At 27.8% G+C, this 17680-nt stretch overlaps 1 protein-coding gene across 4 annotated transcripts in view; it reads right to left on the bottom strand.

Moving 5' to 3' along the window:
• Positions 1-2575: 2575 nt before the first annotated feature.
• LOC130664161 (insulin-like growth factor 2 mRNA-binding protein 2) overlaps positions 2576-17680 on the bottom strand; it is a 106229-nt gene continuing 91124 nt past the window's right edge. For 3 of the 4 annotated variants that reach the window (XM_057463966.1, XM_057463967.1, XM_057463970.1), the window contains 6 exons: positions 8194-8370; positions 6028-6408; positions 5692-5944; positions 5243-5599; positions 4480-4731; positions 2576-4391 (listed from right to left, as the gene is read on the bottom strand). In XM_057463966.1, coding sequence (XP_057319949.1) covers positions 4107-4391; positions 4480-4731; positions 5243-5599; positions 5692-5944; positions 6028-6408; positions 8194-8370 — 1705 coding nt within the window. In that variant the 3' untranslated portion in view covers positions 2576-4106. The remainder of the gene's footprint in view (positions 4392-4479; positions 4732-5242; positions 5600-5691; positions 5945-6027; positions 6409-8193; positions 8371-17680) is intronic. The other variant, XM_057463968.1, reaches the window with a different exon arrangement.

The following is a 17680-nucleotide window of genomic DNA, read 5'->3' as shown; positions in this document are numbered from 1 at the left end:
TGTTTTAGTATTTTCGAACTTTACTATTTAATTACTTTTTAATTAACAATTTTTTTTCTTTGTCCCTTTTTCTTACCACTCCTAGCGTTATCTTGAGCTGGAGTTTAAATTAACATGTGTTAATGTTAGGTGTATATATGTTAACGTCAAAATAATTATTTTTAAACTCATTTTGATGTTAATACTTAAAGTTATTTCGTTCTTCATTATTACTTATTTTTCGTTAATTATTTATTACTTCAAGTAATTAAATAATTAAATTTAATAATATTGTTTTTTGTTTTTTTAATATTTTGCGCGACAATGAATTGCTATTTGGTCCATATGTCTTCATATCTATTATTATTTTCCGTCACTATTGCAGAGCTTCAGAATTGTGAGCGAGCAACGAAGTTGTAAAAAATATTTTTTTTTTTTTTAAAATTAATTTTTATTTTAATTTATTTAAGAAATTAATTATAATAATGAATGTTTATTAATTATCGAGAAGCTATTTAGCTATTTCAAAGGATTTTTTTTTTTTTTTTTTTTTTTTTTTTCATAATTAAATTTTAAAGGAAACGTGAGTGTTATTAAATCAGTTTTTTAATATTGTGTGATAAAAAATGTAAAAGAGTGTTATCAATCTGGTTATTTTTTTTTTCCTATCATACTTTTTTTTTTGTTAGATAAATGTATAGTGTTACTGTTGAAAAAGTTAAAATATTATATTTCAAGTAAATTTATTTATTTCAAATTTAAGATTCAAATTTATAACTGAAAATAGAGGAATAAGTGCCATTTTTAAGTTTCATGATAATCTGATTTATAAATTAATTATTTGTACTCTATATTTCTTTTTTATGATTTATCAATTGGCACGTTTCATTTTTTTTATAATTATTTTTTTTTTTTTTGCAATTACGGTTACTATTAATTATTATAAATATTTATCCATGATAAATAATTCAGAAGTGGTTGAAGAGGGAGGCCGTGTTTAATTTTAAAAAATTCTAAGAATGTTTCTTATCACATAAAACTGTGAATTAAAACGTTCAAATTTAATTAATTAATATGGTGATACGGTCTCCCTGCGACCTGACCACCACCGTATTTTAAAAAATATATTAAATATATCATACAATGTAACGCAATATAGATAACTGCTTACAACATTAATTATCTCTTTTACTTTTATTTATCTCATCTTTGATTAACTCACTCACGAAATTACCTTGTCCGACGTAATATTCGAATATTAATTATTTATTTTTTTTTATTTTTATTTATTATATTAAAAATTTTAACTTTTTTTTTTCTTTACTTATTATCAACTTTATCATTCCTTAATATCGTTAAAATTTTCTAAGTTATTAAAACATGTAACAAAAAAAAAAAAAATTGATAAAGGAAAGTACTTAGATCTCCTCCAACAATGTATCAAAAATAAACTTATACTCTTATTTTATTTATTTTTTCTTCTCTAACTTTGTCAATTAATTCTCTCCTATTCTCTTAAATTTATGCTTTTACCTACGACCTTTATTTGAAACAAAAAAAAAAATAATAATAATAAAAATAATAAAATAAAATAAAATAAAGAATTTTCATTAACTTCGTTCTCTATCATCCGCTCAAACCCACCTATCATTCTTCGAGGAATTTATAAAAAATATCGTCAACGGAAAATTATTTATTCGAACTCTTAAACGATATTTATTTTATATTTAATAATCCCCGAATTGGATAAATATAATAGAACGTACATACTTTCCAAATTTAATCGATGATACGCAAACACAGCTCTATACTTTAATTTTTAAACTCGTAATTTTTTTTTTTTTTTTTTTTTGTACTAAAATGCCTATTAAATACCGAGAATTTATGATTATACAACAATTTTTTAATTTTTATTAACAAATATGAAAATAAAAAATTATTAATTGTTGTCATGTCGCGAGATTTATTTATCGAAGTATTTTACGATAAATAAATAAACATTGTCCTCTTATTTTAACAGGCTTTAATTATATGTTTCACTGTAGATAAATAAAGAAATAAATCATCATGCATGAAACTATGAAATAATTTAAGAAAAAAATAAATAATTCCATTATTTTATTGAAATTATCCAATTTGAACAAGAATATTTATTTTTTTTTTAAATTATACTCCAAAGAAATGATTGCACATTTATGGAATTACTTTCAGACATGATGATGCAGAATTGTCAGTCCGATAGTAAGTGATTTTTTAAGCTTTTTTTTATTTTAAACCTCAAATCACAAATCTAAGAAAATCTCAGGTGTCGAAATCCTTTAAGTTTTTTACAATCATGTAAAATAAGATTGCAGTTTTCTTATATGTTAAATGTATATAGATTGTTATATCTATAACATTGAAGCAATTGTGTATTAGTTTTCCACATTATAAATACTGTGAAAATTATAAAAAGATAGCGAGGACCCCCATAGCCCACGACGATTTATTTTTCTCTTTGATTTACTAATTATTTATTATTTTTTTTTTTTTTTTAATTATAATTTATTTGGGTATTTTACCCTCATGCACTATTCTTGTATCATTATTATTATTATTATTTATTTTTTTTTTTTTTCATCAAGAATTTACGTATTAATCAATAACTTATTAATTAATATTCATCAATCAGTCAGTCAACATACGCACACTCACACAATACTACACTCATGGTAAAGTAAAAATCCCTGAAAATGTTTTGTGTCTCTTTGCAATTATTTATTTTAAATATTAATTATTATTATTATTAATCGCTTGATCACATTCTGTACTCAAACTTTAATAAACTGAGTCCGTTAAATATAACTGTTGTTAATAATAAATTTAACAATCATATTGAATAAAAATTTATTCGATTGTTAAATTAGATTAGCCGAGCGGCTCTTATTATGGAACTTGAGGCGATTTTTTTTGTTTATTTTTAATATTTGAGCCCATTACGTGTAACATACAAGCGACACGTATTTTTACTTCACTAATAATACGAAAAAAATCATAAACGTTTCTTTGGTATTACGGTGCAAATCGGGCGTTGCCTAAAAGCTCCTTAGCTCGTTTAAAATAGTAAAATGTTGTCTTTTTTTTTTATTTTTTAAATTATACAACTTAACTGCGTAATTATATCTGTTCTTTTATTTAAATTTATTATAGCTCTTAAGTTTGCGCAAACTTGTATTGAATTTTAATGATTATAATAAAACTGCAATAACTAATTTGTTATTTTTGTTATGTATAAAAAGAAAAAAAAATAATAAACAGTTGTAAAACAAACGATTTTATCTGGATTACCAGAATTGGTAAAAGTAATAATAATAATAATAGTGGTAGCAAATATTAGTAGTAACATAATCGTGTAATCGTTAATTAACTTCTTTGTATAACATTATTATTATTATTAATATTATTATCATAACTTTAATATTAGGTAGACTTTAATTAGTTGGTTTATTATTTCTCATTTCACTCTGCTCTATCTTATTAAATCTTTAATCGTAATGAATGAGGTAATAAGGTTGTGTGTGTTTTCCATCATTTTTAACGTTTCATCGGCGACGTGAATATCATTATTATTATTTTTTTTTCTTTTTGTCATTATTTTGACAAATTTATCGCACAATTACTTGAATAATAAACGATCTTATAAATTATACAATAATATTGATACGACTTAATTCACGCCTACACTCACTTACTAAACAATTGCATTGATATAATCTCAAATTTACGATTATTGTATCTAGGATTAATGACTACCAGAGCCATGTGTCGTAAAACATTTACACATTATGATCATCTAAGATCAATAAAAAATCAATAAAAAAAAAAATAATAATAATATTAATAAAGAAAAAAAAACGTTTAGCACGTGAGTTTGATAAAAAAACACGATTTATTTTAGAATAAAATTCCGAAAATTAATCAAACTCACGGCATGATAACCAATTAACTGTCGTAATATTGAGATTTTATTAATACTTAAAATAAATTGTTTAAGTGAGTTAATTACGAGGAATTATGAAACCAACGAGGCCGATTGAAGCGTAATTTAATGTGACGTTGGTTGGCCATCTGGTGTAACTTGATCAACGTTACTGATTTTGTTGTGGCTGTTGCTGTTGACTTAATGGTGAAGAGCTTTGTGGCGAAGATGTCTGCGATTGTTGCTGAGACTGTTGTTGCGTAGGTTGCTGCTGCTGTTGTTGTTGAGACTGAGATGCCGAGCTACCTTGTTGAGATGTTGCACTTCCATCTCTTCGGGTACGGACACCGCCTTCCTGGCTACTTCCACGACCAGCACGTACGCCAGTTCCAGTCGGCCCGCTTCCTGGAACAACTGATTGGAGGACCATTGCTCTAATTCTTCGTTGTGCCGACTAAAAGTAAATAAATAATTATTATTATTATTAAACTAATATTTATAATTGTGTGTGTTTTATTTCATTTATTTTTTTTTTCCTTTACCTGAACTGAGAAAAATGGTCCGATAATGTGAACGGTGGTTTCTTCATCAGCTGCCGCCGGTGTTGTTTGTTGCTCTGATAGTTTAATTACACTTCCAGTAACCCGTTGTAGTTCTCTTACATTTTGACCACCTTTACCAATAATACGGCCAACTTGGGCACTTGGTACCAATATTTCAATTGTCAACCTCACGTCTTCAGTTCCTGCTACAAAACCTTCTTCGCGCATCTTTTCAAAAATCAAATACTGAGCCTGAAATTAAAAAAAAACAAAAAGTTTTTTTTATATCATATTGATTTTTTTATTTTAACTAAAAAACAATATATTTAAATTATTAAGTTAAATTTAAAAAAAAAAATTGTTGGAGAGGTACGGGGGTTAAATTGTAAATGTTGATTACGAACTAACCACAGGAAACTCTTCTTTTTATTTACCTGCACGTATCAAGGTAATGCCTGTATAATCGCCATCACCCCAAACCGGCAGGATTGGGTTGTTAGTAATGTTTTTATAAATTTATAAACATGAAAAATTAAAAGCTGTTATTTATACTGTTACGGGGATTCGAACCCACTTACCGATAATTACTAGACTCTTACCTTGTCCACATGGCCAATGAGATCTTACAAATATATAGATTTTAGACTTTCACATTAACGTATACTGAACTTGATCAGAACTACTGACATCTAGCGATTATTCTTAGTATCACATCCGTCAGCGTGTAATTTAAAAAAATAATTAAAAAAAAAAAAATACTAACTTTCCATTGAGACTCTGGTGAACCGACAATAGTGACTTTTCGTTCAGTTTGTTGATCAGCAGGTTTTTCCTGTTCTAAAGGAGCAATTTTAACACTTGCACCAGAAAATCTAATTATATTCCTGATGTGTGATCCTTTGGTACCGATAATTGCTCCCACACTATTATTAGGAATATACAAGAAAGTTGTTTCTTGAGCTTCACTAGCTGGTACTCCTTGTTGAGGTGGTAAGCTTCCTTGATAAGGATACGGTGCAGGTCCAGAACCATAAAGCCCTGGTCCACGTGAGCTATAACCCATACCAGCTGTAGACATCATCGCCATAGGATGAAGACCTGGGAACATCATGCTCTGGGGCTGTTAAAGAACAAAAAATATAATAATTAATTAATTAATTTTATTAGATAAATAATTATTTGAATAACAATAATAATATTTGAGATAATTACAGCCATTGCTTGAAGATCATTTTCATAGCTTTGACGAAGTTTACTGGAAATCATTGACTCGGCCTTGCTCATGTTGTCAATAGTACCCTTGACCGTGATAATACGCTCCAAGTTAAAGCTATTGATGTCATTTATGCTACTAACAGTAATCTTTGTGTCAGTATCCATCATTATTCTTTTTATTGTATTACCCCCTTTGCCAATAATACGACCAATTAAATTATTGTGTGCAAGGATTTTCAATGTAATTTCTCTGTAATAATAAATTATTATTAATATTTATTATTTTAATTATGAAAAAAAAAATAATTTTAATTTATTATTATAATTACATACCCTTTGTTGGTATTATTAGCTTCTTGTTGCATAACTTCCAATATTTTTTTACAAGCATTTGTACAATTTTCAGGGTTACCATAGATAGTAATTGCTTTTTCCAAAGAACCAACATTATCTTTGCGATGAACATCAACTCTAGCACGTGTCATCTGTGTAATTTGACGTATGGTGGAACCTTGACGTCCGATTATAGCACCAACCATATCAGACTGCACCAAAATACGCAGTGGGAAATCTGTCTGACGACCGGAACCTGGTAGACCAGAGAAAGCTACACCACTACGCTGGCTACGTGCTCTTCGTCGGCTTTCCGCGCTCGACATTTCCACTTTTATCGGATTTCCGTCGTACTCATAGCCATTCAACTGATTCACAGCCCTATATTTAATAATAATTATTAATTTTTTTATTTTTAAACGTTTTATTATTTTATTTAAATTTATCAATAGTTCATTTGACTATTGATAATTTTATTTTCTTGTATTTTAATAATTTAAATAAAATAAACTAGAAAAATTTATATTGAGAAATGAGACGTTTTTTATGTTTACTCTAATTACGAAAACTACTGAATATACCAACATGAAACTCATTTCATAAGATTCTTCATGTTTCGGAGATGGTTTTAGTATATATTTTGTCATCAACATCTTTTCACTAATATTGTGTTAAGTTTACAAAAGTATTAAAATTTCTATCAAGTTTTCGCGCTATTTACAAAAAAATTCAAGCGTTAGTTAAAAAAAGAACAAGGTAATTATAATTTCACTAGGATATAGGTTTTTTAAAAAAATTATTTACAGTTGTTATTAATTTAAAGTTATGCGTAATTTGATAAATTACACGGAAAAAAAAATATTAGTAAATATTACTGAGGTTCTCGTCAACAGCGCGGCTAGACCGAATCTCAGTAAATATTATGGAGTAGAACATAAGAAATTAATAACAGATGCAATTTTTTGACAACCCTTTGTGTCTTGTAGTTTTTTAAGGTTTAAGTAGTAATTTCAAATAGTCAAGCAGTTTATTTCAACGATTAACTGTTAATTATAGCAGTTTAAACATTAAAATCATAATTTTACTGATTGAAACGACATTAGTTATTGAATGTAACATAAATAATTAGAAGTTGAACTACAACTATTGTCAATCATTTTTTTCCGTGTACTGTAAAATCTTCGTGACAAGATATCAAATTGAGATTTAAAATTTTGCAGTTTTAAATTTATTTAACAAATTTCGTTAAGGGCATTCTCAGACAGTATGCCCCCCCCCCCCTTACTTTTGAAAATACGAAATGATTATCAACTTCATAACCATATTAGAATTCAATTAATTAATTAAAAAAAAGTTGTAAAGCATTAGTTGAAAAAAGAAATAACATAATTATACTTTCAGCAAGATGTAGATTTGAAAAAAAATTACTTTCTTAAAATGAATCAGTGAAAAATCTCTTAAACAGCTAATTTAAAACAACTGTAAGTATTCTTTTTTTAATCTATATCCTAGCAAAATTATAATTACGTTGCCTTTTTTTCAATGGGTGTCCTAATTTTTTTTAATTAATTAATCAAATTCAGCAATAAAGTTATAATAGTTGAAAGTCATTGGACATAGTTACAAAGTGGGGGCCATTGTCCAAACCTGAATATGTTTCTTGTCTGATGTATGCGCTTATTACGAAAACTACTAAATACATTCACATAAACTTGTATCATAAGATTCAATAAATTCTGGAAAGGGTTTCATTTCATGTATTTTCTATTTTCAATATCTTATTGATAGTGTTTTTCTTGTACTCTCAAAAAATAATAAGCTGTGTCATGTTATCTGTACAAATAAAGAAGAGATTCTTTTTCTATTTTGTAAATCGTAAAAACTAATAAATATTTTTTCACACAGATCTTACTATGTGGGTAAGTAATGTTAGAAAAATTTATTGAGAAATCATTATTTGTTTTATATTTTTAAGTTTGAAGAAAAATCGTTTTCATTATAAGAAAAAATTAAAGTTACGGCCCCAGCGTAAAAGGCGGGGGAATTACTACAGTAATTTTTCATATAAATTCAAAAATTTTCTAGAGATACTAAATTAATTATTAAATTTGAAAATTTTTATAGATTAGTTGTAATAAAAGCATATAACTTAGTAAATAAACTCACTGCTGTGCTAACTCTTGAGTCTCATAGCTGAGGAGTAAGGTTTGCGTATTTGGATCACGAGATGGTACTTTCTCAACGTTTTGCACCTGTCCGTATGTCGAGAACAGGAGCTCGACGTCCTCAAATCTAGCGTGAGCTGGCAGATTGCTGATTAGAACTTTAGCCCCAGAGCCGCTACTAATTAAAAGGAAAATAAAAAAAAATAAATAATTAATTGATTATTTATAATATTAAGAATAGATTTTTTTTATTTTTTAATGAATATTTCATTATTTTAAAATTAAATTTATTCAAAATTATATGGCGCAAAAACTTCGATTTAATAATAAATGAATGTATTTTTATTTTTTTTTATGTGAAAAACTATGTTTTTTATCATTGCATTTGGAGTAGGAGTTAAAAATAATCAAAAGGTTAAAAAAAGAAAACTTTAGAGCTTAAAAATTACTCTAGCTGTGAAATATATATGAATAACTATATCTTTCAAGTTAGAAATGCACATGATTGCCAATTAATTATTTTAACAATTTTTTCTTTGCTATTAGTTAATTATTGATTAAATAAATTAAATTAATATTAACTAAAAATAACCATCACAAAATAACCAAAATCAAATAAATTAAATTAAAAATAAAGCGAGTTAATAAAAACGTGGTAAAAATGAATGGCATCAAATTATAAAAAATTAATTCACTTGTAAATATCGCAAATATATTAAGGATAATTGCGATTTCACAATGAAAATTAAATTAATTATAAATAAATAAAGCTCTTGTAATATGATGACACCTTTAAGCTTTATAAATTATCACAATTTAAAAATTCTTATGAATTTAATTTATATAATATCCTTTTTTTTTTTTTTTAAATTTATATCAATTGTAAATTATAAATATTCCGTTTTTTCAATTTTACTTTTTTATATTGAAAGTACACGGAGAAAAATTTTGGCTCGAAACCTATCAATTTTTATTATGCTGTATATATACTTACCACCCGCGAGACACTTATCGATAAGATTTAATAACAATTACTTCCATACATTATAATAATTGTGATGCGGCATAACAATTTTTCATAAGAGCATAATAAATTTTTGGATGCTTCACTTTCTGTTTCAAGTTTGGTCGACAGCATAATAAAAATTGATAGGTTTTGAGTCAACATTTTTCTCTGTGTACCTTATTCTCTTTTTATGCGCACGTAATTTTATTTTACTCTCTTTCTTAAATGTAAAAATATTACAGTTATTTTGGTATCGGTTATTTTTTCTGCCTTCACTTTATTACAAAGATATTTCTGTTACGGTTATTTTGTCGTCAGATGACTAATTGGAATACCCATGATACATGCATCGATAATAAAAATAATTTTTTAAGATGTGAGGGCATATAATAAATTTTTTTATAGATTCTTTTTTTGACTAAAAAAATTATAAATAAATATCTATTTATCTGAAACTTTAATAATTAATTACGAATTACTAATTATAATTTTTTTAAAAGAAATAAATTAAAAAAAAATTGGATTTAGAATATTCTGAATAGTGGCATCAAAAATGTGTTTTAGGAGAAGCTTTTATTCACTCTATTCTCTAACAGTGATGTGAATGAATGCAAAGTAGATGGAGGAAAAGGCGGAAAAAAAATAAATAAGAAGGGTAGTAGTAATTTCCAGGCTATACTAGATAAGACTACGGGAGAATACTTTTACTTTTGTACGAATCGATTTTTTCAACTTGCTGCGTTACGATTCAGTAACTCTGTCACGGTCGTATACGAGACTTTTTTTTTTTAATATTGTTAAATTTTTTTTTTTCAATAAATTTTATTCATGTGATTCAACGATGATTAGAATAATCTTTATTAGATAACAGTCAATAATGAGTTATCTTAAATAAAAAAGCCATTAATACGTTTGTAATCATTATCGTATTCAATATTAGAGGATGTGATTAAAATTTCATTATGTGTTTAATCTAACAAATGATAATTTGTTCGTTTTATTTCATTAAATAAATTGTAATTGAGTCACTTTAATTATCTATTACATTAAAAAAAAACGAAAAAATAATTAATTTTTTATAGGTTTTTTTTTAACTTTATTTTATTTTTTAATAACGTCATCATATTTTTTATTACAATTCATTTATAGTAAATATTCAAATTAATAGAAACTTTAGTTAGATCCTTCATCGAGGATTCCCTTACTAAGATTTTTTGTTTTTTGTAAAAATTGAAAATAAAATATAAAGAAACTCGGGGCAAAATGGACACTGATATCAAGATAAAAAATCGGTCTATCAGTTGACCCTGCGGGCCAGCCCTAAAACTTCCCGCTGTTTTCGAACTGAAGAACCTCGAAAACATTATTGTGAATACATTCTCGAAAATACTCTTGTGTGCTGTTGTTTTCGAAAAAAAAACGTTTTTCACCATTTTTTCTCCAACGATATCTCTCAAACGAATTGACCGATTTTGATGGTTGAGGTGGCATTCGACGCGGCTTATAAAGCTTTAAAGCCCAGTCGATTTTGGAATCAATCCATCAGGCACATTAAAAGTTATCCAAAAAAAAACATTTTTAAAAAAAATTTATTTTTGGAATATCTCTGAACGAGCCCTACCGATCAAGCTCAATTTCTCACAGCTTCAAGATATTGACAAGCCGCGTCGAGTGACACCTTAAAGTTCAACATCGGTTCATTCGTTCAAAAGATACAGGTATTTACATACGTACGTACGTACGTACATACATACATACATACACACACTCGGACATCATCTTGAAATAAGTCAGAATAGCTTCCTAGGACCTCAAAACGTCGACACTGATGAAAATTCGATTTTCGTAAATCGGACCGAAACCAATAACTTCCCGAATTTTTGAAAATTTTCAATTTTCTTAGCGGGAAGTTAAAAAAAATGGTTTTCCTTTAAAAATTCTTAGTTACAATTTTTATAAAAAATCAGGCAAGCTGAACAACCTGAGCAATGCAGCCGCTTTAAAATTTTGTGTTAAAAAGATTTTTCAATATGCTTCAGGTTTTTCGAGGTCTTTCGAGCTTTGTTCACGAAATTTCCTAAATTTAATCAATTATATTATGTGCTATCCAGGACAAATAAGGTGAATGTTTATTTTTGAACGTTATTTTTCGTTTCTTTCGAACGAATCGACCGATTAAGATAGTTCTTCTCACTATCGACGCAGTTCATTGTGTTGAAGAGCGGATTCGATTTTGGAATCGATTGGTTCATTGTTTTCAAAAATATTCGACAAAAAACGTTTTTTACCATTTCTTTCTCCAACGATATATCGCGAGCAAATTAACCGATTGTGATGGTTTTTGCGGCAGTCGACGAGTTTTTTTCTTGATTTCTAGGATTGAATTTATTCCTCGTCTTATCCAAATTTCGTGTTGAAATTTGAACAGAAATTATGTTGATTTTAACACAATATTTAACACAATACTGTGCATCTGATGAAACTTCGTTCTTTGAAAATCGGGGTGAAAACAACAACTTTCGGAATTTTTTGGAAGTCGTCGATTTTCATAGTGGGAAGTTGAAAAATCGTATTTAAACAAAACATAATATTTTTTTACCTCGGTTTCCTTTAATTATTAAAAAAAGTTAATTATCTGATAACAAGTTTATAAGTTGATATAAGTTTATGAATTACTTCTAAATTAATAAAATAAAAATATCAATTTTAAAAATTTTGTAAAAAGACAACAAAAAAGTTTTACAACTAACGGAAGATATCGAGGGAGAGAGTGAGAGATTCTTATTCTGAAAAGAGAAAGAGAGAGGGGAGGGGGTACAAAGTGAACCAATAGTATGCATATGGCAAGAGGTTCTTTGTTTCGTGTAGCTATACAAATTTTTGATGGTAATATTGAGTGCCCATCAGAGGGTTCAGGAGGATGCAGAGAAGGTATAGGCACTGATGCACATCTATTGATAATACTGATTTTGTCTGAAGTTTTTTTAGCTATCCCACTACGTACACATACTAAACAATTTTTTTTTCTAATTTTTTTCTTTTTATTTTTAAATTGAACAATTATTTTTTTACATCTTTGTATCAAAATAATAATTTAAAAAATAACAAAAATTTTAATAAATAATATTGACTATTAATAAATGTATGTGATAAAATAAAAAAATAATAATAGTAAATTAAACAAAAAAAAAAAAAAAAAAGTTTATAGAGGCCAGACAGAAAAAAGAAGTAGTCTATAGTTGTTTGGTGTCGCGTCGTCAGGCGCTCACGGCGTCGCGAGAATCGATTTTAAAAAGGGAAAGTGGCGTGTGTGGGCTTGACAAGCAGCCGTGCGTACGGAGGAACTTAACGGTGTGGCGCGAATATAAAGGTGCTTGCTGTTGCACTCAAGCTTAAGCGCCGGCGTCTGATGAACTTTTTACAAATTATAAACAAAACAAAACATAAAAAAAAAAAGAAAATCTTACCCACCTACTGTATATATGCACTCGATAAATTCTGTCTTGTACCGGTATTTTTATTCAATACATAATTTGGGCAAAGTATGAACTTTGATAAAAGTTATATCAATAGAAAAATTGAAGCATAGTAATTTAAATTAATTATTATATCTCAGTTCAGGTCATAATAATTTGAATTTAATTATAGCACATGGTAAAAACAATCTGCATACGCCATTATAATATTGAGATAGATTGATAATTGTTATTATCATTATTATTTATCAATAACATAAACAAGTATAAATATTTCGATATATACTGTTCTACATTTTCCTTTATGTAAGTTCTTATCTCTCTTTCAGTAATACACCAGCAGGATATATGTACTTTTTCTTCCAGTTATATTAAAACAAAGATGTTGAAATATAATAATAATTTAAATGTTAATAATGATTCAGTCATTATATACTTTTAAAAAATTTATCTAATTTCTTTTTATAGCGGCAAGAAAGTCCAAGTGGAAAATTGATACATAAAACAATTATGAGCAATAGCAAATCAACAGAGACAATTATTATTTAGAGTATATATTGTCGTTGTCATAATTACCCTTGTAGAAAAGAAAAAAATATTGACAACGGGGCCGGTCTTGGCACAATACTGGGCTACCCAGGCTCGGCCTCCAAAGGTTAATCCGAGATCCGACCAACGTTTAAGTGACGAGCCTTGGCTTGTTAGTCTTGGGCCAAGATTCAGCCAATACTCAAGTAACGAGCCTTGGTTTACCAGTCTAAATAACAAATGGTACCTAAAACCTCTGGCTTCTGTGAATAGCGTAACAGCCTAGTGGATAAGATATTTGCCTAGCAGGCATGAAGGACCAGGTTCGAGACCCAGCAAATGCAAAAAAAATTAGTTTCATCGATCCACCTGATTTCTCTGTGTACAAATTTATTTCCATATGTTACCATCACACACATGTCTACTAAAAGTTTTTTTTTTTTTTTGTTTATTTTTAATAAGTATAGGTGCTTATTTAGCAACAGTTTTGGCACAACACTGTCACTCAAGCTTGGCTCGGTGTTATCATTTCGATGCTTAGACAGACTTGGGCCAAGCTTGGATTTCAAGCTTTCCCCAGAGTTAATAAGTCTTGCACCAAACCTCGGCCAAGCTTAAGCCTATTGTTTCTTCCTATAAGGGTAGTTGGAAATCATATTTAATTTATGCAAATCTTACAGAAGAGTCGAAAAAAGTAAAAAAGTCATTTTAAAAATTGTTAAGGTATCGATTGCCTCAAATTTTTTTGCCCGGGAAAAAATAATTTAGATTTGCGGGAATCAAGTATGAAACAGGTGTTCTAGTAAGATCTAATTTTATGTAAATCTAGAATTAAAATTTCACAAAATCAGATTTACGGGCACATTCGGAAATGTAATAGCTAAATATAGCAATAGCGCGATAATATAAAAATTTTAGAAAATTCAATTTTCAACAGGCCTTAACTTTTTCGAGTATTTTAAACCTATTTTTATTTTTTATAATTTAAAAAATGATACCCTATCGTGCCTACGCTGTGAAAAATCAGGAGTGAATCCGAATTTAATTTCACTCCGCATTCACTCCGCCACTCTGAATAATGGAATTTAAAAAAAAATTACTCCGCATGCCGAGTGAATTGGGAGTTGTTTTTTAGCGGAGTGATTTTGGAGTGACGCGGATTTTATTTCACTCCCAATTCTCTCTGGTCCGGAGTTTCAATATTTAAATGAATTTATATTTAACTGTTAAACAGTGCGTCTGTGCGAGTGTGTGTGTACCTGCGTGTGTGCGTGTGGGAGTTATTTTTTATCAATAATATTTTCAAAACTCCGGAGTGAATTTCACTCCGGAGGGATTAAATTAATAAAGAATTGTTTACTTCGCGAAAACTCCCCTTCGGAGTGAATTTCACTCCGAGGGAAATGAATAATTAAAAATTCATTCACTCCGCATTCACTCCGGATTTAATCCGCATTCACTCCGCGAATTTTTTACAGTGTATATGTGCGTGTAAGTAAAAATTTTTAGTGAGATGTGAAAAAAAAAAAAAAGTATTTTATCGTTTGAACTTTTAATATTTTCACGCCATTTTCATCAAAATATTATTATTTAAAAATTACAATAAACTCCTATCAACCATAAACATTGTGTATTACAACGATTGCTAACGGTAAATACTAAAAATGAACTTTTTTTTGAATATATAATTTAATAGTTTGCTTATGAGAACGACATGATAAAAAAAATATTTTTATATTTAAAATAATTTATAAGTGTGTAATGACGTTAATAATTCTCACATTATATTTATAGTTTATCAGTATGTGCCTAGCTGTTATTTATTTTTCTTTTGTTTATATCGCTAGAGTTATTTTTTTAATATACAAGAATATCTGTCGTTTGTACAGCCGTTGAGGTTGACAATTTAACGAACGAAAAACGGTTGCTCAGTTTAGTCGTGTGTATATATATATATATAGTAAACTTGTCCAGTTATCAGAATTATTGAATATGTTATATGCGGGCAAGTCAGTTAAGTAGATGTATTATTAAAAATGACTCATTGTTACAACCTGCTTGGAATTATATTCACATTGTTTGAAAGATGACGTGTCTATAATCCCTTGCATTCATTCACCGTATTACAGAAAAACAAAAACAAATTCTATAACTATTATATATAATAATGACAAAAAATTATGCTATAAGTAGTTTTTTCTTTGTTAAATATCGATGTAAGTATTTCCGTGAGAATTTCATGGTGATCAAGATCATTCAATAGGATACAATTTTTTGGATGAATATGACCCTCGTCGTTAACCCAAGTTAGATTGACAAAATTTTAAACCGCTCCAAATTTTGAATTGAAGAATTTAACTTTTACTTTATAATTTATTTTGTCGTCGTAAACATTTATATTTATGTATGATTATAATAATTTTATTTTTAACTTATTTAATAAATATAAACTAACGACTAACAAATTAAATAATACTTATAATAGTTTCACGGTAAACAAATTTTTAAAATAGTCAATAAAATACGTAGATTGAATTTTATTAATCAAACAGCATGTCTCAGACAAACATCGACGTGAATAAAAATAACAAGGAGGGAAGACTCGTTCATTTTCGGACGTTCTTCGATTTTGGGGAACTTCCAATGGAGGTAAGAGTTTATAATTACTATATAATTATTGAAGTAAATATAATTTAAAGTTACTAATGAGTAATGAGATTTAATAACTTTTTTTTTGTTGGCTTTTATTTTTATTTAATACATGTAATAAAACTACAAATCCATTATTTGTTGTCCTTTGCGTCTTCTTTATTTGTTCTTGTTCTACTTCGACTTGAGTCGTAATATCAAGTCAGACTCTGACCTCCATTTATATCATTTTTTTTTTTCACACAAAAATAAGCAAGCGAGAATTCAAAATTATATACCAATCAGTATGAATGAAATTTATTACGACATTCAATAACGTCGTTGCTCAGTATTATCACCAGTGTAACCGCGATACGTCCTGTTGTGATCGCGATTAATAGTTATATAAAAAACACATGTTTAATATTAATGAAATAAATAAAAATGATAATTATAATTATGTTTTTAAATAAATTTAATTTGATATTTAAATTTATGAAAATAATTTAAAACTCAATGGAATTTTTTTTATTAACTTCTGTTTCAAGTTGTTATCACGTCAAGAGTATTTTTATTGTGAAGGAAATAATTTATCTTGAACGCACGTGTTTGTTTATAAAAAAATGAAAAAAATACCATTAAAGAATCAAAGTATCATTCAATAAAATAGATCTGTATTAATCTGTTTTCACTTATTGACAATCTCGGTTGTATTCCACCCAAACTAATATATATACACAGAAAAAAAAGTTATCTTGAGTCAAGAACATATTTTTGAAGACAAACGTTTTCGGGAACCAAGTCAAGATTTTCTTGAGCCAAGAGAATTTGTCTTGGTTAAAAAAAATTCGTTTTAGTCGGAGAAGATTTCTACTTTATCTGAGAAAATTTAGGTCTCCAAAAAAATTTTCTTGAATCAAGAATATTTACCTTTAGTCGAGAATTTTTTCTTTCTGTGTATATATAAATATATATGGACTTAAAAAATAATTCTTACCAGCTCCAGTGGCTTCTTTTAATTATATAATAAATTTTGTTATTCACAAAAACACGATAAATTAAAAAAAAATTAATTAATTAATTACTTCATTAATATCGGTAAAAAATATCATTTATAACTACTTGCTTACTTATCACTATTGTGTAGTGCACTACTAGCAATAGGTTCATTAACAAAAAAAAAAAAAAAAAAAAAAAAGAGCAGTACATTAACCTCCAGAAAAATCTAGCACTTTGATAGTAATGAGTTTAAGTGAGACCACGTGCTCAGCAACCGATGACGCACCGTGGTGGCTTAACAACTTGTGATTTTATGCTATCGATACTAATCAATTTGACCTCGATTTTTTTTGTCTTGTATACACTTTTAAGTAAACGATGTGTGCGATTATGAATAATTAATAATATTTGAATAAAAAAAAAATTTATTTGAAAATAAAAATAAGTAAAAAAAAAAATTTATCATCAAAGACTAATGTAATAACTCAATGGAATAGAGTACAATAAAATTTACACGCGAACCGCACAATGTTCCACGGTGTACTAATGCAAAAGTCGCAGCGACGTCTCGTACTAAGGGCTGTACGAGGCACTGGTGCGCCACCACGGCAAATATATATATATATATATATATATATATATATATATATATATATATATTTTACGACGGTTTATAAATGTGTGTAAGTAACACAGCAGTAATAGTAAGTGCAAGCGTAACTAGTCTACATAATAGATAATTATCTTAAAAATTGTAAGACTAAACGTTTACAGTCAAAGGTAATGTAATATTAATAAAAGGCCATTCGGCAGCCGAAATGGAAGTAGATTTCATGATGCATATATATATT

This window comes from Microplitis mediator, chromosome 2 (genome assembly GCF_029852145.1).
Source record: "Microplitis mediator isolate UGA2020A chromosome 2, iyMicMedi2.1, whole genome shotgun sequence".
In the NCBI taxonomy this organism is placed as follows: Eukaryota; Metazoa; Arthropoda; class Insecta; order Hymenoptera; family Braconidae; genus Microplitis; species Microplitis mediator.
The sequence above is the reverse complement of the archived record's forward strand: the minus strand, read 5'-3'. Positions and strand labels throughout refer to the sequence as shown.